Source organism: Simochromis diagramma, unplaced genomic scaffold (genome assembly GCF_900408965.1).
Source record: "Simochromis diagramma unplaced genomic scaffold, fSimDia1.1 OVJJ01000237.1, whole genome shotgun sequence".
Lineage (NCBI taxonomy): Eukaryota > Metazoa > Chordata > Actinopteri > Cichliformes > Cichlidae > Simochromis > Simochromis diagramma.
Window position 1 is genome coordinate 56,173 of NW_024387134.1, and position 23,336 is coordinate 79,508.

The 23,336-nt window shown below is 40.8% G+C and overlaps 1 protein-coding gene and 1 long non-coding RNA gene across 2 annotated transcripts; both read left to right on the forward strand.

Annotated features, from left to right (window-relative positions):
• Positions 1 to 4,973: 4,973 nt before the first annotated feature.
• Positions 4,974 to 7,462, forward strand: LOC120743499. Its single transcript, XR_005698217.1, has 3 exons — positions 4,974 to 5,145; positions 5,621 to 5,653; positions 7,368 to 7,462. It is a non-coding gene; the product is annotated as an uncharacterized LOC120743499 (long non-coding RNA).
• A 9,815-nt stretch (positions 7,463 to 17,277) lies between these two features.
• LOC120743498 (Fc receptor-like protein 5) lies at positions 17,278 to 21,069 on the forward strand. Its single transcript, XM_040047127.1, has 7 exons — positions 17,278 to 17,530; positions 18,596 to 18,874; positions 18,984 to 19,265; positions 19,468 to 19,767; positions 19,955 to 20,215; positions 20,443 to 20,691; positions 20,834 to 21,069. The coding sequence occupies exons 3-7, from the start codon at positions 19,118 to 19,120 to the stop codon at positions 21,052 to 21,054; spliced, it is 1,179 nt and encodes a 392-aa protein (XP_039903061.1). The 5' UTR covers positions 17,278 to 17,530; positions 18,596 to 18,874; positions 18,984 to 19,117; the 3' UTR covers positions 21,055 to 21,069.
• The last annotated feature ends 2,267 nt before the right edge of the window (positions 21,070 to 23,336 follow it).

The window sequence follows — 23,336 nt, forward strand, 5'->3', positions numbered from 1 at the left end:
TCTTTGCGCCGGACCGCATCCTCCTCACTGCTTTCATTGGCCATCTCTGAAGTTACGCATGCTACAGGAGAGCTAGATGTAGCTTTGGGTGGCGTGAGGGGATCATCTTCGCTCTCTCTCGTAAGATAATGTTTTATCATGTTAACATGGCAGACTCTGGTCTTGCGACGACGATCAGGTGTTTGAACAACATAATTTGTCTCACTAAGTTTCTTTTCCACAACATATGGTCCCGAAAACTTTGTTCTTAGAGAAGAGCCCAGGATGGGGAGCAAAACTAGAACCTGATCACCAGGTTTAAACTGACGAGCAACTGCTCCCCGGTCGTAATGTTTTTTCATCCTTATCTGCCTAGCAGTTAAGGTGTCCCTGGCCATAGCGCAAGCCGATTTTAGGCGCTCTCTAATTTTAGCCACATACTCAGGGATGCTCTTCAATGTTTTAGTTGGAACAACTAGCTGTTCTTTAAGGATATGCAATGGTCCTCTGACTTCATGTCCAAATACAAGCTGTGCAGGACTAAAGCCTAGGGACTCCTGCACTGCTTCACGAGCAGCAAACAATAATGGGATACCCTCATCCCACTTCTTTCCAGTCTCCAGACAGTATTTGCGGAGCATGGACTTTAATGTCTGGTGAAATCTTTCAAGTGCTCCCTGACTTTCAGGATGGTAGGGACTTGATGTAATGTGTTCCACTCCTAATGCCTTCAAGGCCTGAGCAAAGGTCCTAGACTTAAAATTGGTTCCCTGATCAGTCTGGACTACCTTTGGAAGACCAAACACAGAGAAGAACCCTACCAGACCCTTACTGATAACAGGAGCGGTGATTCTTCGCAAGGGCACTGCTTCAGGAAACCTAGTAGAAGCACACATCATTGTTAGAATGTATTGGTGCCCTGACTTTGATTTTGGTAAAGGCCCTACACAGTCAACAATAACCCTGCTAAATGGTTCACCCATCACTGGAATTGGTGACAGGGGTGCAGGTGGGATAACTTGATTTGGCTTGCCCACAACTTGGCAAACATGGCAGGTACGACAGTAACGTACAACATCAGACTTGAGTCCTGGCCAAAAAAAATGTTTGAGGACCCTATGATACGTTTTATTTATGCCAAGGTGTCCGGAAAGTGGGTGATCATGTGCTAACGCTAGAACTTGCAAGCGGAAAACCTTTGGCACAACAACTTGATAAACTGTATGCCAGTCATCTAAGTTTTCACCAGCCCAGCGACGTAGAAGGAGACCCTCATCAACAATGTACGCTACCTTCTTTGCTTTGGCTTCCTCCTGGGTAAGTACACAAGTACAGCATTTCAGAAGAGAGTCGTCTTCGTGCTGTGCAACAATAAATTCCTCTCTAGAAGCAGGCAGTTTTATGTCTGCGTCAGTAAGAGAAAACCTCTTTCTAGACTCATCTTTAAGCATAGCTTCTGGTCTAACACTATCAGGTCCTTCTGTCATAACGAGGAAAGAGTCAGACAAATCAAAGTCATTCTTTCTGGACTGAGATCTAGTCACCACACAAGCAGGAAAAATGTTAGCATTTTCTTGCTGGCTAACTTCCAAGCCTGGTTCAGGCTTATCCAGCATCTCAGGGACAGGCATCACTTTTCCACCTGCTAAATCATTCCCTAGGATGAAATCAACCCCTTTTATTGGCAGCGAGGGGAGGACGGCGACCTTACCGACTCCACTGAACACAGAGGAAGTGACATGAACATTGTGCAAAGGCGCAGACACAAAAGTCATTCCAATACCCTGGACCACAACACTTGACCGACAGGATGACTCAACAGACAAAGGCAAAATACCCTCTCGAATGATGGACTGCGAACCACCCGTGTCTCTCAGCATTGTTACAGAATGGTCATTAACAGTACCACCCGTCAAAGAAACACAACCCTGCGTGATAAAAGGCTTGAAACAAGGGTCTATTTCACTCTGAGGTGTTTGGTTTCTGGGAGGCGACATGTTTTTAATCAAACCCACTCCCTTGGGTTGTGGCGGCGTAGTCTTGTTTTTTAGTGCAAGGCAATCAGCAATGACATGACCTTTTTTGTGGCAATAGAAGCATTCACGTACCTCACGAGAGAGAAATTGTTGCTTAGCTCCGGCTTCAGGCTGACCACGATCAGGCTTCGGAGAGCGTGGGATCAACACTTTATCTGAACGAGGGGTTAATGCAAACATTTCTGTGAGTCAACGTGAACTCATCAGCCAGAACAGCGGCTTTTGACAGTGAAGCAACCTTTTGCTCATTTAAAAACATTACAAGCTTCTCTGGTAATAGATTTTTAAAATCTTCCAACAGGACTAACTGACGAAGCGCTTCAAACTCTTTCTTCACCTCACTTGCCTTGCACCACTTGTCAAAAAGAACTGCTTTCTCACGCGCGAACTCTACGTATGTGTGACCATCTGACTTCTTGTGATTCCTGAACTTTTGCCGGTAGGCCTCAGGCACAAGCTCATAAGCACGAAGGATGGACTCCTTCAGTACATCATATTTCATGCTGTTTTCGATAGAGAGAGTTGACACAACCTCCTGTGCTTTGCCCATTAGCTTGCATTGCAGCAGCACAGCCCACATTTCTTTTGGCCATTCTAATGCTGTTGCAATCCTTTCAAAAGCATTAAAGTAGGAATCGACTTCAGTCTCCTTAAATGTTGGCACCAAAGCAATATTTTTGCGCACATCAAACCTACAGGTGCTGCCAGATAAAGGCAAGGGTTCTGAAGTAACCGGTGAGCTGGGAGAAGACAGGCTTTGTGTAAGTCTCATAGCTTCCACCTCTAGCTGTTTCAACTTTACCTCCTTCTCAGCTTCAATTTCCAGCTGACGTATCCGAAGTTTGAAGTCAAGCTCGGCCTTACGTGTTTGCTCCCTTTCCTGCGCCTCCAGCCGAAGGCGAGCTAGACGCACCTTAAGTCTAGCATGTCCATTTGACCCACTAAAGTCTGGGGACAGAGGATCAAAGCGAGGTAGAGTGGGAGGAACCGTAGGCTCCACCTGGACTTTGGGGGAAGTAGCTATTGCACCATCCTCCGCCTTCAGAGGTGCGACACCTTGCTCAACAGAGAGAACGTTACCATCACCCACATCAGAACCGGTCAAGATCTTCAACTCAACCAGACGTTGTAAGATAATGCCCTTAATTTCCTTCTTCACACTATATTTCTTTACTGGAATATCAAAGTGTGCCGCAATACTCAATAAGTCGTCTTTGCGACATAACTCAAACTTCTCAGGACTCAGAGCACGAATAAAATCTTCTAAGTCAAAATCCATACTTAATTACAAGGCAGTAACACTGTACCAAGCACCAGTGTTGTTCATAGCTCTGGGAAATAGATCCCGGACGAGCCCCCACTTGTGTTACCTCTCTCCGAGGGCAGGAGGGGATAACACAACAACTCCGGAAACTCAGTACAGGTGTTATGAAAAGAAGGATTAATGGCAGCGCTCTCACAAAATAAACAACCCAGACTCAAACAACAAATGTGGGGGGAAAAGGGACAGTTAGGTTGTGCCAAAAAAAAAAAAAAAAAAAAAAAAAAACACCAAAAAGACAAAACCAAAACTTAGCTGAGCTGAGCTATTATCCTAGAAAAGCCACAAACAGGAGAGAAAAACCCTAAACCTCAACTTAACACAAGCTCAAAATTACATGGGTGGCACCAACCTACTTACCTAGTGTTTCTAACACAAAGACTCTACGTGAGTAAGTGTATGGTGTCCCCAAACTTACCTAGTCCACTTTACTCCCACCACAATCATCAAACAAAAGAAAGACAGCAGGAAAACGTCACACGTGTCAAACAATTCAAGGAGGGAAGAGAGCCACGCCCAGCCACAGGTGAGTCTCCTTATCAAGGGTTTCACTCCTGGGTTGTCCAATCAGGGCCTCCCTCCTCTAATTAGTTGGACGTCACACAGATTGACATCAGCCTGCAGTCTGCAACCTAAGGGAATGGCAAACAAAAGGGGAGGGAAAGAAAACATGCAGCCTGCAGACACGTAACAACCTGTGATTGATACTACAGACTGTATATTGACAATGGCCATTGCCATGTGTTTTGATCAAGTGAAAGCTGAGGTACACTGTAGGCTCATATAGAGGAGACTAACAGAGTAGCCAGAGTAGCTGGAGAGAACCCAGACAGGTGGAGGGAGAACATGCAATCTCCACACAAAAAGCCCAGCTGGTGGATTCAAACCGACAAACTTCTTCCTGTGAGGTAACAGTACGAACCACTGTACCTCTGTACATTTGTCTTATTGCTTAATATCTGTGTAGGTTCTCAGTCATCCAGGTCATGGTAGTCTAAGGAGTTTGGAAAGAAAGTCACTAAACTTCCTTAAGTTTCTTGAAGACGTCTCACCTCTCATCTAAGAGGCTTCTTCACTTCTAAAAGCAAAGGGTGGAGAGTCCCGAGTGTTTAATCTTACTGGGAGATTGTCCCTTATACACCCATTTTTAATCATGTGTGTCATCCCATGAGCCAAGGTGTGAAAAAAGATGTGCGTCATTATGGACCTAAACGTTTTTGGACTAACTTACTGTATGTTTGTCTGCTCAGACTTTCCGAGTGGAAAATCCGAGCTGAGGGGGCATTCAATGAAAAAACATCCGACATCTGGGAACTCAGAATTTAAATGTTTTTGACTTATTCAGAGATTACCACTGGAGATTTTGGGTGAGATCAGGGTGACAGCTTGCCTCACCCTATCATGTGACATATTATGGTCACCTGAGGAAAGAAGGTAGGTGACTGACAGCCTCTGAGAATAAAACATAATTATGAGCTGGTAAAATATGTCACCTGACCTGAAACAACAGAAGGTAAGAAGCAAACACAAGAAGCAAGCCTGCATGTTTGCAGTGGACAGGAAATGTGAACACGTCACACAACTGCTGTGGTCAAAGCTACAGGAGCTGTTTGAGGTTTGTAGAAAAGGAAAGGAAGCACAGAGAGGCCACAGTCAGAAGAAACACTCTGCTCTTATCTGTATTAAATGCAGCTTCTCTTTTTATTATTGATGTAAAGTCAAAGTGTTTGAGATCAGCTGAGGATCAGAGTGCAGCAGGGCTGGATGTGAGGATGGGGCACTCTTTGCTCTGCATGACGGGGTTATTGTGTAAGTACATTTGTGACATTGTTTGAATGGCACTGATTAATGAAAGTGTTTCTCATGTGTGAGAATTAGAGTGTATCACTGGTTTGAAGTGTTTATGTGAGAGTTTGAACAAAGCATATTTGTGATGTTTATGAAAGTTACAGACAAATGTTGGCTGGTTCTTTGGTTCAGTTTAGTCTGAGTATCGTGTTGGATACATCGCTGCTTGTTGCACTTGACTCATTGTTGTGTACAAGTTCATATATTCATATTGTTTTACAAATATATACAATTTTATAGGGTACTAAAAATGTTATAATAGTTTTTTTATGTTTCAAACTTGTTACTAAATTAATACAAATACTAAATGTGCACAGAAAGATTGTGATGAGCAGTAACTGTGTCATGTGAAAATTAATCTTTAAAAATACTTTTGTTCATTTTGACTTTGATTTTCTGTCAGTTTGATCCTGATGATGTTTAATCTTTACTTTAGTGCTCGATACTCTCTTCTACATTAATGCTGAAGGTGAGAAATGTTTCTTATTCTTTTCTTCACATTTATATAATATGTATAATATTAATCTGATATTTTATATTTCATGCACCATTTGAAATCACATCCTGTCTCTCTGTTTGTGCATTGTTTTATTTAAGGCAGAAAATCAGTATATTAACAGTGAAGTAAGTCAGATACTCTAATCACAATTTTCCTGGTTGCAATTTTGAATCAATAACATCATCATCAACAATAACAATAACAATAACAATAACAATAACAATAATAAAAAGTTAGAGGTTTAGGACTTTGCTGAAGAGGTGAGTTTCGAGAAGTTTTTTAAGGTTTCCAGTTACAGGGAATTACAGATCTCATATGGAAGAGAGTTCCCCTAGGTGGGGGGCGCTGCACTGAAGACTCTGTCCCAAAGGCATTGACGTTTGTGTGAGGGACAGAAAGCAGACTCTTGGCTTAAGACCATAGCATCCAAGATTGTGTAGTTGCAGCAGGTCAGAGATACTAAGGTGCCAGGGCATTGAGGGATTTGTAAGTAAGCTCAGAACCTTGGGGCACACAGTGGTTAACTGGAGCAGAGGTGGAGCTGAAGTCTCCCATGGTGACAAAGGCAAACTGTGCTCTGTTGGAGAGGTTTGACTGATAGCAAGAGAGCACGGTACCAGTGAGAAGATGATGATTGATTACGCAGGAAGGAAGGATGGTGTGAGGGCTGCAGAGAGGTCCAGGAGGATGAGGATAAGAACAGTCTCAGTGCTGTGTCGTGTTCTGAAGCCAGATTGGAAGAGTTCATAGAGCTCATGGTATGACATGTGTTGATGTGGTGGCCACTGCTCTTTCCAAGGATACACAGGCATGGGTACACCTGCACAGGAACACAACAGGGTCAGTCATAGAATAAAGTGATGCAATCATCATTCAGGAAACTGCTGAGTTTATAAATTCAGAAAAAAAAAGATTCTCCAAACAGACGAGGAGATTGATTTAGAAACCAGCGTTTATACCAGCTGTAAATGTGCACAGTTCACTGAATGATGTAAGCTCAGTAAATCTTCTTGATGCTATCTTCAGTTCTTGCGTAGACACATTTGTGTATTTGAGGATGACTTTACTTGTTTCAAGAATTTTACATTTGAATATCTGCAGCCACTTCTCGTGTTATTTGTGCTCCTTTCCCTGATACAGAAAATATTCAATCATGTGTTTTCAGCTGTGAAGTGTTCAGGATAAGACATAAAAGGCAACTACAGGGGATTATCATGTTTAAACTACAGGCAAGTGTCTCGATTAGCTGAGACACTGTTCAGTAACTCAATCCTCATAATATTAATAAAAGAGTATGTTTAAAAAGTCCTCAAGAACTCATGAAAACTGTGGTCATAAATGTAAAGATGAAAATGCAAAAATAACGGCTCAACGTTAATAAAATAAAACTTCCTGTTACAATTTAAAAGTGGACAGCTCACATGGACAAATAACAAACTCTGACTTTGTGTGTTTATGTGTTGATCTCAGCCTCACAGATCTGTGCAGTCACTCTGTTGTTTTATTCAGAATATTTATATGGTTTAATTTGTTTCATGAAAACACATCTTATTATTTTCAAGTCCAAACATCACCAGGATGCAGTAAATCTTTTGACTCTTAACAGCAGAAATAAAAATCAGGACATCTTCAAAATGACTTGATGCTTCCATCAATCTCTAACTTGATGTTTCTATGTGAACAGTTCCCAATAAGCCCACCGTGATCCTCGAACCACCCTTGACTCAGATATACAGCAGTGAGACAGTCAATGTCAGATGTGAGATTCAGGAAAGTGATGGAAGCCATTGGATGTTTATAATGTCATCAGCCAAGTTAGAACCACCGTCAACATCTGAATACAGAATCAGCAGAGCTACAAAGTCTCACAGTGGAGAATACAGATGCTGCACTTTTACATTGTGCGGTGACATCATCACACTGACTGTATCATGTAAGTTGGACACATTTCATTCAGTAATATTGTTCTCTGTTTTATCTGTTTTATCTTAGTAGCAAAATCAGTGAGAAACAGTTTTAAATGTGGTGATAAAAAAACACAATAATCACCAGAGTGAAAAAACTTTGTAACATAAATATTAAACACAGATGTAATGAACTCAGTGTCTTCAATATGTGCATGTGTGTGGTTTCCACCACTGCAGCTCTGAATTATGACACAATTATTTTATTTGTTTGTTTTTAAAATTTATTTTAAGCTGAACAAACATGATCAATAAATACAGAATGAGCAGAGCTGCTGTCTGAAAATACAGATGCTGAAAAAAGAAAAGGCTGATCATCAACAGAGAAGAGTTCTGTTATCACATCACAGCCCTGGTTGGGGTCGGGGATAGCATACAGTATGAAAAACATCTGTGTGAATTATGATGACTGATAAATGCTGCTGACTGTGCATTGGTTATGCATCTTTTACATGTGATCATGATCCTTAAAACAAGTCGGATATTTAACAAAAAGGCAGATTAACAAAAAATCTGATGCTAAGAGCATCCACGATCAACTGGCCTCAGATCAGCTAACAGTTATCTCTGCATTCAGGAGTACAGTTTGGTGGCAGAGCGTAAAAACACTCTCACCTGATTCTTGATTCACTCTGATAAAGTTTTCATCATGTTATATACATCCAGTGTTAGCTCCTGGCTCTCTAGCTGGCTAACAGTTAGCTGAGATACCTGTGCTGTCCTCATGTGTGCTGCTGCCAGTTGTTGATTCTCATCAAATTGGATTTGAAGACAGTTGTTTCCTTCCATCCATCCATTTTGTTAACACACAGTTGTGAGCTCTTAAGAACTTACTGAATTCAACATATTACAAACTTCTTTATTTTTCTTGAATTCTTACTTTTTCTTTTAAAACTTAATTCACTATAAAGACATTATTCCTGAAGCAAGTGACAATCTGATGCTTTCTCTTTTCCTGTAACACAACAGCAAGTAAACCCAGAGCCACACTGACAGCACAAAGTTCAGTCATACCAGCAGGGGGCAGTGTGACACTGAGCTGCTCTGTGGAGGGCTCTGCTGGCTGGGAGTTTGACTGGTTCAGACGTGATTCACAGTTTTCTGGAGGTCAGAAAATAGGAGCTGGAACATCAGAGCACACGATCAGTATTTCAGAAGGAGGCATCTATTACTGCAGAGGAGGGAGAGGAGATCCAGTTTTCTCCACAGAGGACAGTGCTGCAGTTACAATTCAGAAACAAGGTGAGGGTGAAGTTTTGTTGTGAAATAAAACAAATTCATGTTTAAATTAAAGTAAGACTTAATATATTTAAATTTATTTTTGGTCCCACATGATTTGTTTCTGTTTAATGTTTATTTGTGTTTGTTGAACAGTTTTGGCTGCTGTGAAACTGCAGCACAGCTGGTCTCAGATATTCACTGGTGAGACAATCACTCTCAGATGTGAGATTCAGGGAGGTGAAGGAAAGGTGTGGAAATATGAATGGACAGCACCCAACACAAACAGCCCTCCAACATCCAGTGAATACAGGATCAGCAGAGTTTCAGTGTCCCACAGTGGAGACTACAGATGTCGGGGTAGCAGTGACTATCTCTTCACAGGATGGAGTGATGCCTTCACACTGACAGGTTCATGTGAGTTGGACCATGATTCATGCTGACATTTAATGTTTTCATGTTTACATCTATCTTTGTCACGATGAGTTGTGTGCCTGGACCCAAGTGCAGGACTCGGAGACAAAACATTAACTTAAATGGCAGCTTTATTTGCTGGTGCGACAAAACTGGGAATACATAAACAAAAAATGCCAAGGAACTAAAGAGCTAGGAATACTAGCGATGGAAATCAAAACCAAGAGAATCAAAACACATCATGAAATCAAGGATAACTAATACAAACAGGAAAACACTGAGTCCACATACTCAGGACCGTGACAGTCTTAACAGGAAAACTCCAACAATGATCCAGCTGTCTGCAGGCAGCTCAGGACAACAGTTTTTCTCACTGTGCAAACAGAAAGGAGAGACACCATGGAGGCTCTTAAAGTATCAGCAGTTTAACCATCATGTTGTGTTCCGGTCAAATGTTACCGAATTGAAAGTTTTATCGCTGGGAAATTTATTTAATTTGAGCAGATTGACCTAAAATTCCATAACTTTGTCCACAAAGAGGATTTCAGCAGACACTAAAAATCTGCATTACATGTGTTCCTGGTCAAAAATGTTCAATCATTAGAAATGGATGGAGGACACAACAAGACAATGCATATACACACACACACACACACACATACCTGTCCCCACCTGAAATTCAAGATGGGCTTTCAGCCGAAAATCTCATCATTGATGATTACAGGACCTACAAAATGTTCTGTATCCTTGAGGACATCAAATCTCCCTTTGAATGGTTTCTAACTGTCTATCAAAACCAAAGAGGTAAACTTGAGCAACTTGGAGAGGAAACAGATTTACAAAGCTAGTTGGAAGGAGGTAACCCAGAAAGACACTAAAGCACTGTAACGTTGGGTTGTGTTTAGTGGTTGAGAGGAGGCGGCAAAAACACTTAGCAGGAGAGTCAAAAGAATACACACTCACACTGGCGTTGGGAATTCCACAGCATGTTCTTTAATAACCCTTCTCTTCGTCAACCATATAAGCCCGGTTGAACGGCTGCAGCTTAACAAACATAGCGTGCAGTGTTCATACAACCCATAACGTTGCAAACAAAGGTGTCTGGAGAGGTAAAACATAAAATCTGTCCCTCCTCATGCACTAGCGTGCAAGCACATGTCCACACAATCACAGAGAGCAGTGGCGCATACTGATGACAACATTAACCCTGGACTTGGGTTGTCTTAAAGAGACACCACACCATTGTGACTGTTACAGCATATATGGGTCTTTTGATTTTGAGTGATGTGTACAGATCCAGAAATTAATTTATCAGCAGTTTATGAGATGCAGAGTAGTGGGACAATTTTTCAGGCCATCATGTCACCAGAGAAGTTTTACATGTTGTTGCGGGTGATTAACTTTGACAACAGTGATACAAGACCACGGCGTTGTTGACAAGACAAATCTGCAGTGATCAGAAAGGTTTGGGACAAGTGTGGAGCAGCAGCCACTCATCCATATCCCAAGTCTAAACGTGACAGTGGATGTGCGTCCGGTTGCTTTAGGGGATGCTGCCCTTTCAAACAGTATATGCCAAACAAGCTTCTAAATATGGCATAAAGATTTGGGCAACATGTGATGCCAGGACAAGTTGTACCTGGAACATGCAGGTTTATACTGGGAAACCTGCAGACGGTGTTGCTGAAAAGAACCAAGTGAAGTATGTGGATCTGAAGATGATTGGAGGTCTCAGTGACACAAGTTGATAATTTCTTCATCTCCTACGCTCTTGGTCAGGAGCTGTGTCAGAAGCAAGTTTAACTTTGGGATCGTTTCCTCTACAAACAAATGAAATATGCCTCATCAGTTTGACCAGCAAAACCACAGGTGTCACTTTGTGACTGTATATACATTTTAAATGGTTTAAAAAACAAATGTTCTTGGTAACTTTGACCCAAATGAGTCTGTGATAAACAGCATATTATCTTTGATCTGGTTATTTATTATAGTCAAAATAACCTGAAAATGATGTTTTTCACAACTCAAAGGTGCATAAACTCAGATTAAGAGACAAACAGACCACAAATAACAGACGTTCAAAAACTGAAATGTTCACAAGAACTTAAGTTGATAAAAAGACCAAACACAACAAGTGGTGATAATGAATCTATTATTATAGTTTTATGTTTTTATAATTTTTATGATGATCTCAATGGAACGGCCATTTTTGACAGAACAAATTGTTTAACAGAAAATGAACACAACATGAGGGTTAAAGAGGAACGTACAGAGATGACAGTTTGATAAGAGAATCATAAATCAGTGAAATATTTAGTTTGTTAAACAGTCTAATGTGTCACATGCAGGGAAACTAATTTCTTTTTGTGTTTGTAGATAAATTACTCTGTGAATGTTTAAAGTGTGATCTGTACTGTAAGAAACGTATTCTTTATGACGATTTAATGTTTTACCTATTTTGTTTCTTCAGCAGCAAGTAAACCCAGAGCCACACTGACAGCACAAAGTTCAGTCATACCAGCAGGGGGCAGTGTGACACTGAGCTGCTCTGTGGAGGGCTCTGCTGGCTGGAAGTTTGACTGGTTCAGACGTGATTCAGTCTCTTCTAAAGCTCAGCTCATGAGAGGAAATGAAGCAAACAGAGTTATTAGTGTCTCACAAGGAGGTCTGTACCACTGCAGAGGAGGGAGAGGAGATCCAGTTTACTACACAGAGGACAGCAGTGACGTCACAGTTACAGAAACTCGTAAGTTTACTTTTTTTTTTATTTCTGCCAAGCTGAGAGATCATAATGTGATCTTTGATAACAGCTTTATCCCACACCTGTGAGTTTTTTAACCTTGAGATGAGGCAAACTCTGGGTTTTCTGTTCATTAAGATTATTTGTGAAGGTGGGAAATAGAAAAATAGATTTATTCAGTCTTATTTTTGATCTTTATATTTCTATTTGTCTCTAAGTGAAATCGAATTCTAACAGCACATTTGTTATTATTATTGTATGATTCAGTAAAAGCACTAGATGTTACAATCCCTGACAATGCATTTCTTTAAATGGAGAAAATCTTGGGGGATGGCTGTTATGAGGAAAAGCAGCTCAGAAACTTTACCAGTAGCACACATCGTTGTATGCCTCAACCTTCGGTCTTTTACCCAGGCTAACCTGACATTTTTCCTTGATTAGGTTTAGGGATTAGAGATCTGATCTGATTTTAAAATTTGGGACACATCGTCAGTAGTGGACCTTGGATTCATCGGGTGTTTCGGCCATTATCACTAGACACCCTCATCCAAGGAGGCTCTTCCAGCGTTGATCAGGCCCTGGATTGTGTCAGTGGTTTATGTCAAAATTGTAATTTCTCTTCTTCTTTCTGCTGTTTAGTTTTCTACAGTTTATTTTATTCTATCTACTCACTGCAACTGAGAAATACTTACCTCTTTAGCATTTATGGAGCCTCATTTCTTCAAAGGGACAGAAAAGGTGATAGAGAGAAGTAAGACAAGTAAGATAAGATAGGAGAGAGCAGAGAGGAGAACTGGAAGGGGGGGCGCCCGATCTGGCTTCCCACACCTCCCTACCGGATCGGGCTGTATGCTCGACCTCCCCACTGCCTCCCAGAAAAGGGAAGAAGAGCGGAATATTTTCTTTTCTCACATGGCTAGGTGACTACCTTAGCTGCCCAAGTGACGTCAGCCCTTTTTAGCCATAACAAGTGACTGGTCCTCTCAGCAGTCTTAGCTAATTCTCTTATAGCCTGCTGTTGTGCCTGTCCTCTGATACCAACCTCTCTAAACAGCTTTGCTGTTGTTCTGGCAACAAAGCCCCTGCACCCCACTTCCACCGGGTGCACTTTGATCTTCCAGCCTCTGTCCTCTGCCTCAGCTGCCAAGTTGCCATACTGCAGCTTCTTACGCTTGAATCCTTCCTCAGTTGCTTCCTCCCATGGTACCATCAGCTCAATGACGTACACAAGTTTTTGGGAGTTAGACCAAAGGACGAGGTCTGGTCGCAGAGTAGCTGCTACGATCTCTGTGGGAAAAATTAGCCTCTGACAAATGTTGATGAAAGCCGACGCTCCTCTTGGTTCATGAAAGAATAGAATAGAAATCATGATATTTTTCTGTTCATCATATGTTTCTATTTGTCTCCTAACTGGATATTTTTCTGTGAACAGTTCCCAGTAAGCCCACTGTGACCCTGCAGCCATCCTGGACTCAGATATACAGCGGTGAGACAGTCACTGTCAGATGTGAGATTCAGGGAGGTGAAGGAGCTCAGTGGACGTATGAATGGAGAGCAGCCAAGTTAAACACACCTCCAACATCCAATGAATACAGAATCATCAGCGCTACTGAGTCTGACAGTGGAGGATACAGCTGCCGGGGCAGAAGGGACTATTTCTTCTCAGAGTGGAGTGATATCATCACACTGACTGTATCATGTAAGATCTTTCATCCAGAGTATCTAAATAAGGAAAAAGCACTTCTTGTCACGGTCCTGGGTCTCCTGACCCAGCGTTTTTAGTTCTTTGTGATGTTTGTATTATTGTACTTGTGTGAGTTATTCTATGGTTTCTAGTTTCGATCCCTTGCCCTTCATGTTTCTCTGTGTCCCCTCTGTTCTGTGTAGTCTGTGTCTGCATGTTTGAGTTCCCCTCTGTGTCTTTCGGTTCTTAGAGTCCTCTGCCTTATGGTTTATGGCTCTGTGTTTCTTAGTTGCTGTCTCCACTGTGTCGAGTTCGCGTCTCTGTGTGATCCTTCCTGTTTTACTTTGAAGGTCCGTGTCTTATGTGAATGTGTCCTGCTTTGCTTGTCTCGTCAGTCCTGATTTCTCCCAGCTGTGCCCTCCTTCTGTGTCTCATTCCCCTCATTACTCCCCAGTGTATTTAAACCCTGTGTTTCTCTGAGTCAGTGTCGTGTTGTCCCTCATGCTGTGTGGATCTCCCTGTGAGTTTAGTTTGCTTTGTATGACTTTCTCCTGCCAGCGAATAAAGCTGAGTTCTTTGTGTTTAAACTTCGTGCCTGAGTGCCTGCCTTTTGGGTCCAACTCCTGCCTGCCGCACAGCGATTCATGGCACTTCTCATTTCTTACTAGAGATGGAACGATACCACTTTTTTATGTGCGATACCGATATCATAAATTTGGATATCTGCCGATACACTATATCGGATTCTTATCGGTATTTTTTTTTTAATCAATACTTTTTTTTAATATCTTGCTGCATTTTGTATAAGTTCATACTCAAGTTTAAAAAAACCCAAAATACTAAAGCTATTCTGTTATACCTGTATGGAAAAAATACACTGCACCCAAAATATTTAAGAGTTTAGCAACACTGATCAATCTAATAAACTTAAACCTACACATTCCTCCCTATTCTGGTATTTTAAAGAGTACTTTGCGGAAATATTAAGCAACCTAACTAATAGGGTTGCCAACTCCCAGCAAAAAACAAATGGGGAACCACCCCCCAGCCTCCGCCTCCCGATGATTAATCGACGTAATCAACTTTAATTTAATGCACGTGTTTAAAAAAAAAATGCACAGAAATCAATTATTTTTCCACAATAATTAAATAGATTCAACATCTTTCTTCAACAGAATTGCAGACTGCACAGATGGAAAAAGTAGTATAGCTTACTAGGGTATATTAGACTTAATAGTTACTATATACAGTAATGGACTTCTATACATTTTACATCAGATTAACACTTTGGGTGTAAGATTCAGATCATTATTTATTAAAAGCTAGACATTTTAAATGAGAATATGTCTTTGTGCCCCCTTTTCCCTGTTCATGCCCTATCGGCCCCCCTGGCTAAACTTTGCTAGATCCGCCCCTGCACAGTTACCAGCCATCAGCTGCGTAGAAAAAGATCCTGGTGTAGAAAGTAATATTAAATAAATCCTAACAACAGCTGATCAAGCTTAAACGTGCTGCTGTTGTTCAGCCGCCGGTTTCCTCTTTCTGGTGCAAAGTGGGCCAAAAACAAACAAGAGAGACGGAGTCGCCACAGAAAAGCCGATCAGCTGATCATTAAGCAGTTTCATGATTGAAGTAGCAGCAGGAGAGGGAAGGGGAGAAAAGAGGCAGTTGCTCCATATATCGGTTGTTAAGCTTAACGCGGGAACGCTTTACAAACATTCAGAGATGGACTTACACACTTGCTTTACTTCTCTCTGGGATAACTTCCTCGGAGATGAAATGCCGGTTTGGTAGCGAGGCTCCAAATGTTCAATCAGACTGCTGACAGGTCTTGCACACCATATGATGCATACATGCTCCACCGTGCTAAGGTTATGAGCTGAGTTACCCCATGTCGCAAGTTTTGTGAGGTGCTTTCGTGATATTTAATGGATCGGATTACATTTTTTATTTCTCTCCGATATCCGATCCAGTAATTTAGGTCAGTATCGGATCGATACCGATACCTAATATCAGATCGGTCCATCTCTATTTCTTACAGCTTTATAACTGTCTTTCATGTTGGTCAGTAAAATGTTTAGTTTTTATTCCAACAACAAAAACCTGAACAGCAGCTTTTTATTCACAGTGAAGAGAACAAAACATATGAGAGTAACTTCTCTGCTGTGCAGCTCTAATACATGAAAGATGAAATGCAGAACAAATGCTGAATCTGTCTCAGCTGCTCCACCACATCCACTAAGAAACATTAAATCCACTGATTGTTCCTCATGTGTGTTTTTAACTTAGAAATGCTGCAAATTAAATATGAAAGATTAGTGTTGTGTTTCTGTGATAGTTGTACAGTTTGTTGCAGCTTCACCATTAAAGTTATGTGGTATTTATTATTTCCATATTTCCACCAAGTTATTGAAACTGGTTTGATTCAGTCATTGACTTTTGTTCTTTTTCTAAACTGAACTGCAGATAAACCAAAGGCCAAACTGAGAGCTGATAACACAGCTGTTCCAGCAGGGGGCAGTGTGACCCTGACCTGCTCTGTGAACCCATCATCATCATCTGGATGGAAATACTACTGGTACAGAGATGAGAAATCCTCTGAAGCCCTGACCACACAAGATGCAGTTTTCCACTCAAATGGACAAATCAGTGTCTCACAGGAAGGACTCTACAGGTGCAGAGGAGGAAGAGGAAACCCAGTTTACTACACAGAGGACAGCCAGTCAGTCAGGATTGGGAAAACTGGTGAGTTTAACATAAATTCAGATAAATTCCTGATTAAGGAGGAAGATGAAGAACAAATGTATTAACATTTTTGACATTCATATGGTGGAGTGATATCATCCCAGTGACTCTATCATGTAAGAATTTTTATCCAGTTTATCTGGATAAATTCTCTCAAGCTTTTAATCAGTCAATATGTACTGTTGGCCTTCCAACAAACAAAAAGCCCAAACGTTTTTTTTTTTTTTCTGAATTAAATTTGAGGGGAAATTTTGCTTTAAAACCATGAATGAAAGACTCACTTGTTGAAATCCAAATATTACAAATTTGTAAAGGTTTTATTTTTTTCTTGTTAATTTTTGTTGTTCTTCTTATACAAAGTTTTTCCTGAAGCAAGTGACAATCTGATGTTCATCTTTTCCTGTAACTTCAACAGCAAGTAAACCCAGAGCCACACTGACAGCACAAAGTTCAGTCATACCAGCAGGGGGCAGTGTGACACTGAGCTGCTCTGTGGAGGGCTCTGCTGGCTGGAAGTTTGACTGGTTCAGACGTGATTCACAGTTTTCTGGAGCTCAGAAAATAGGAGCTGGAAGATCAGAGCACACGATCAGTATTTCAGAAGGAGGCATCTATTACTGCAGAGGAGGGAGAGGAGATCCAGTTTACTCCACAGAGGACAGTGCTGCAGTTACAATTCAGAAACAAGGTGAGGGTTAAGTTTTTTTGTGAAATAAAACAAATTCAAGATTTTATAACACTTTATAACTATATTTTTAAATGTATTTTGTTTGCTGTTGATTAGTTTTTAAAAAAAATGTGTTTATTTGTTTGTTGAACAGTTTTGGCTGATGTGAATCTGCAGGACAGCTGGTCTCAGATATTCACTGGTGACACAATCACTCTCAGATGTGAGATTCAGGGAGGTGAAGGAAAGGTGTGGAAATATGAATGGACAGCACCCAACACAAACAGCCCTCCAACATCCAGTGAATACAGGATCAGCAGAGTTTCAGTGTCCCACAGTGGAGACTACAGATGTCGGGGTAGCAGTGACTATCTCTTAACAGGATGGAGTGATGCCTTCAGACTGACAGTTTCATGTGAGTTGGACCATGATTCATGCTGACATTTCATGTTTTCATGTTTACATCTGTCTTAACAGGAGCACTTATTGTAAATTAACTTCTCTGATTTGGATCACTTAAACTTACCCCTAAAAGTAGCATTACCTGCTAAAATGAACACTAGTGTATCACAGTGCAGTAAATTACACCATACACAATGTAAAATAGACCATAGCAACCCTCTCTTAGTAAGCCAAAATTATAAAAAATAATAATATAATAAAATGGCAGGTTTTAGTATCAGTTCAGTTATAGGAACAACCAGCACAAATACACCCTTGTTGCAGGCCTGTACTGATGCTGGAGAACGTAGCAATGCAATAAGATCTCCAAACCGCAGTCTCTTCAGTCAAAGAGCAAAAAATAAATTAAACCTCAGTACATGGTGAAAATGTGCAACACTCACCAGATTAGTCCAGCTAACAGGTTGTCTTCAGCTCCTTGAGAAGCACAAAGATGATGAAGGTGCATGATCTCCACGTGGTCCACAGGTATTTGTTTTCCTTTCCCACGTTGGCAGAGGTACTCTGAGCGACTCAGGCACTCGGAGTGACTATCTGGAGTCCGTCTGTCATTATCCAGTCCGGTAACAATCCTCTGCAACTTCTTGCTAACTTTTTGCAACAAAGTTAGGAAAACAGCAGTCTACAGTAGTCCTTATTAGCAGCTGGGTTAGCGTCACTCTAACTAAAAAAGTTACAGCGGCTGCAGAAAACAAAATGCAGTCCTGCAGCTTCACACTGAAACATTACTGTGTCTTACCAATTTGCTTACAGGCACAAACTGTGATTTTTCTTGATGAAAAGTCTAAACTCACTTTATGGAAATACATCAAAACATCAAAACAACACGTATTTCCAACAATAGCTGCAGCTACTTAGTTGTAATATTACTCTTATACTATTTTATTTCTTATACTAATTTTTTTGTAATATTTCTATAATAATATAAAAATTTGATTATTTCCATATTTCCACCAAGTTATTTCAACTGGTTTGATTCAGTCATTGACTTTTGTTCTTTTTCTAAACTGAACTGCAGATAAACCAAAGGCCAAACTGAGAGCTGATAACACAGCTGTTCCAGTAGGGGGCAGTGTGACCCTGACCTGCTCTGTGAACCCATCATCATCATCTGGATGGAAATACTACTGGTACAGAGATGAGAAATCCTCTGAAGCCCTGACCACACAAGATGCAGTTTTCCACTCAAATGGACAAATCAGTGTCTCACAGGAAGGACTCTACAGGTGCAGAGGAGGAAGAGGAAACCCAGTTTACTACACAGAGGACAGCCAGTCAGTCAGGATTGGGAAAACTGGTGAGTTTAACATGAAGTCAGATAAATTCCTGATTAAGGAGGAAGATGAAGATGAAAAGGCATTAACATTTTTGACATTCATGTGTTTTTATTGTACTTTCTTGAACAGTAACAGTCTCAAACAGGCCTGTTGTGACTCTGTATCCAAACTGGTCTGAGATATACAGAGGAGAGACGATCACTGTCAGATGTGAGATCCATGGAGGAGACACTGAGTGGGATTATGAGTGGGAAACAAACAGCATGATAAAAGCTCCAAATCAAAATGAATACAGGATTAGATCTGCTTCATCATCCAACAGTGGAAACTATCGCTGTAAGGGCAGAATGAAAAGTTCACAGCATGAAACAACAGAGTGGAGTGATTCAGTCACACTGACAGTTTCTGACAGTAAGTAGAGTCATAGTTCATTTAACCTGGAAACAGAAACAGTTTGTAAAAATGTGTTTTTATTAGTACATGTTGAGATATTTGACATGTTTAGATAGTCTCACTCTTCAAGTTCATCATAAATATTTGTGAGTCAACATTTTAGTGACATTGAATTCAGAGTTAAGAGACGAAAGATTGAGAGAAAATCTTTGTTGAACAGATGAACCCCGTCCTGTCCTCACTGTGTCTCCATCATGGCTGAGTCCTGGAGCCTCAGTAACTCTGAACTGTGAGGTTGAACATCCGTCTGCAGGATGGAGCTTCTACTGGTATAAAGCTGTTCCTGATCTATCAGAGAAATCCTCCAGTTATGAGCTGCTACCTGATGGCAGTGGGACTGCACAGGACTCCTACATCATTCATGGACAGACACACACAGCAGGATATGTGTGCAGAGCTGGAAGAGGAGACCCAGAGTATCACACTGATCACAGTCAACCAAAGTTTGTCTGGTCTGCAGGTCAGTTTGAGGAATTTTGTCTCAGCTATTTTTAATCTTGATGTTGATGATTTGAAAGTCTGTAAATCTGGCTGCATAACTAGCAGGACTCCTGCGAACCACACAAAAGTCAAACGTATATTTTCACTGTGATATTTTGAATGCTAACATCTGTGAGCTTTGTGTCTTCACTGCATGTTGTTTCCAGATGTTCATTCAGCAGCGTCTCTCACAGTGAGTCCTGACAGAGTGCAACACTTCACCTCTGACTCTGTCTCACTGACCTGTGAGGGAAACTTCACTGAGTGGAGAGTGAGGAAGTTCCCTGAGGACGGCCGACTGTACTCTGACTGTAGGAGAATGACTGGATCCACATGCAAAATCTACAGATCAAAGTCAGATACTGCAGTGTACTGGTGTGAGTCTGGATCAGGAGAGTTCAGCAGTGCAGTCAACATCACTGTACAGAGTATGTTATTATACATGTACTTCTTGGATTTGAAATTGTACAAATGTTTTTCATCATGAAGATCTGATCTTGTATCTTTAAAAACTGGTGTTTGTGTCTTTTATTCCCACATAAATTACTTCACATACAGCAAAGCTGGGACAAATTCTTATTATTGTTTGTCAGCTTTTTCTAAGAGTGTGCAGCAGCTGATGTGACTGAAACAATTGTGTGTGATTGTGTCACAGATGATGGTAATGGTCCTATCCTGGTGAGTCCTGTTCATCCTGTGACTGAGGGAGCTTCTGTTAGTCTGAGCTGCAGTTTGAGAACACAAAAAATACTTTCCAATGTGTTTTTCTATCACAATGACAAACTTATTCAAAATGATCCCCGAGGGGAGCTGAAGATCTCTGCAGTGTCAAAGTCTGATGAAGGTTTCTACAAGTGTCAGTACTCAGGAAGAGAGTCAGCACAGAGCTGGATGTCAGTTAAAGGTGAGCAGGATCAAAACATTTGATGGATTTTTATAAATGAGTTTTGTTTTAAGGCTTGAAGTCACCTCATTTTCTGAGAAGTTTCCTAAAATTATTTTATGAATTATAAAGTATAATTAAACTTTATTGTTTGTTGTCACAGTAACTGTGTCAGGAGCTGACAGCTCTTCATCTCCTGTGTGGTTGATTGTTGGACTGGTTTTTGGAGTCTCTCTTCTTATTATTCTCCTGCTCTTGCTGTATCGCTGCAGAACGACCAACAGTGAGAACTTTTCCTTTACTTATCATTATTTAATGAACCTGTGTTCAGAGTTTGACATGGGAAATATGGGACAAGGAACTATATCTGTGTGTTCACACTGACACTTAAAGCCTACCTTCAACACTGATGTCTTGGTGGGCACTGTCACTTGGTGTTCGCTCTCTCTTCGGTAGAGTATTAGTGATGGGATTTCCAGCTCTTTTTAGAGAACCGGCTCTTTCGGCTCGGCTATATAAACAGTGGCCCCTAGAGTCAAAGCACATACAAACTCCAAAAAGCACGTACGAACTACAAAACACATTCCTAGCGTTAACTAAACTTCCAAAACAGAGCTACCTAGATCACTTAAATTACACAATTGAAAGCATATGTGTATTGTTTGTGTATTTATACACAAGCAGTCATATATATTCAAATAATTTAAAAAAAAAGTTCATTTACCTGTTACTACCACACACCAAATCCGGTCATTGGTACTTCCTGGCTTGTGTAGCCACGAGGTAACAAAAGCTCAACACTGGGCCTAGCATCCTGGAGCACTTCTGTTGTGTTTTGTACGTGCTTCAGAGTTTGTATGTGCTTCGGAGTTTTTACGTGTTTTGGAGTTTGTACATACTTTGTCTCTAGGGGCCAACATAAATATACTTTTATTTATTCACTCCACATAAAATGTAATCAATAAATCATATTATACAAAAACCAACTACTTACATTTCAACTTTTAACTACTTAAATTTTCAGTTTAAATTTGTTTCCTTTTAAACAAATTTAAAGTGAAACAACACAAAACACTGCAAACCACAACACAATTAAATATAAATTAAAATATGAAAACAAGAAGAAGATGCATATTCTCTGTCATATGGGCCTGCATGAATAAACTTTCTGAATCCTTTATCATCCGCAACTGAAAATAGTTGTGGATGATTACTATACCTTTCTAATGTGACCTTGTTTTCCCTGGCTCTCTTTCTCTCTCTTTCCCTCCCGCTCTGTTCCTGTGCTTCTGCGAGTGTAACTACCGCCCCTCCCCCCTCTTCCCAGCCCAAAGCACAAGGCTTGCGTGCAGAGTGAAGTGGGAAAAAAGTGCGAGAGAGAGGGTGAGAGAAAGAAAAAAAAAACACTCGTTCACTTCAAAGAGTCGGCTCAAAGAGCTGTTTCGTTCGCGACCGACACATCACTATAGAGTATCACTTCCTGTTCCTGTTCCAACACACAGTGGTGTTGTTGAGTAGCTTATCTGCATAGCAATTTAATTAAACACTTTTAGATAACTTCTGTTTTTATAGTATAATCTTCACGTGCTTCATCCAAAGCACACTCTCTGTGTACTCACTCCCTAATTTATAGCCAAAGTATTCATTCACTGTGTCTTTGCTGTTTCACTAGCTTAGCTTGGCTTGTAGCCGACTCGCTAGCAGCATGGCCTCTTCACCTGTCCCGCCTGCACTTTCCTGCCTCCTCAGCAGTAATGATACTTGTAACAAATCTAGCATATTTGCAGCTCTGGAGGCCAGGATTACTGAATTTGAGACTCGACTTCACACCCTCGATTCATCCGTTGCTAGCCAGGCCGCTATCCGGTCTTTATGTCTGACGTCACTAGCCTTGTCCGGGCTCAAACTCCACTGCAGGTCCATAAATCAAACGATCACTGTGGCATCACTGAGAGTTGAAAAACGGTCTAAAGTCTTTCATCTGTAATAACATGATCAGCATTCTGCTCTACCAGGTGTAACAATTAAGTTTAACATCCAGGCATCCATGAAAACTGATTTATGACAAATTTATGACAGTTAACGGAGTTAGAAATTAGCAGGAAGTTAGCTCGCTAGCTTCCATCTAAATACAATATAGCATGTCCTGACTGTGGGGTTTTGGAAACAAATTCAAACGTACAGCTCTGTTATCACTTCCGACATAAATGAAGACAGAAAACTAATCAGCAGTGACATTTGTAGGGTTACTGAAGTTTGGCTAGCTGGTATATAACGATGTGCTACGTGACCTCTAGGGATACAGCTATGTGAGCATAATATGAACACGCTAACTTTTTTCCACTCGATAAAAGTTAACGTGAGGATTCTCGGTGGTCAGGGACAAATGTAACCACATGGTAGGATGCTGTAAACAGACCAAACTTCAGCCAAGAGAACAACTAAGATAATCCATCCACAATACGAAGTTAGTAATTCATATAGGCGTTACATCGTAAGGTTTTAAAAACTGAACTTTAAAATAATTATTGGTAATAAAAGCCGAGAGAGTCCGACAGTGATCGCTGACTGTTTTTAGGGGCTTTTTGAAAATAAATAGAAGAAGATACAAAACATTAAACATGTTAACAACACAAAAGCCATATTAAACACAGACTACTTTGCAG

Excerpts from the sequence above, each read along its gene's own strand:
- LOC120743498 (XM_040047127.1), top strand. The coding sequence starts at position 19,118 with ATGATAAAAGCTCCAAATCAAAATGAATACAGGATTAGATCTGCTTCA. Across the intron at positions 20,216-20,442 it reads AGTCAACATCACTGTACAGA|ATGATGGTAATGGTCCTATC; the intron begins GTATGTTATTAT and ends ATTGTGTCACAG. Across the intron at positions 20,692-20,833 it reads GAGCTGGATGTCAGTTAAAG|TAACTGTGTCAGGAGCTGAC; the intron begins GTGAGCAGGATC and ends TTGTTGTCACAG.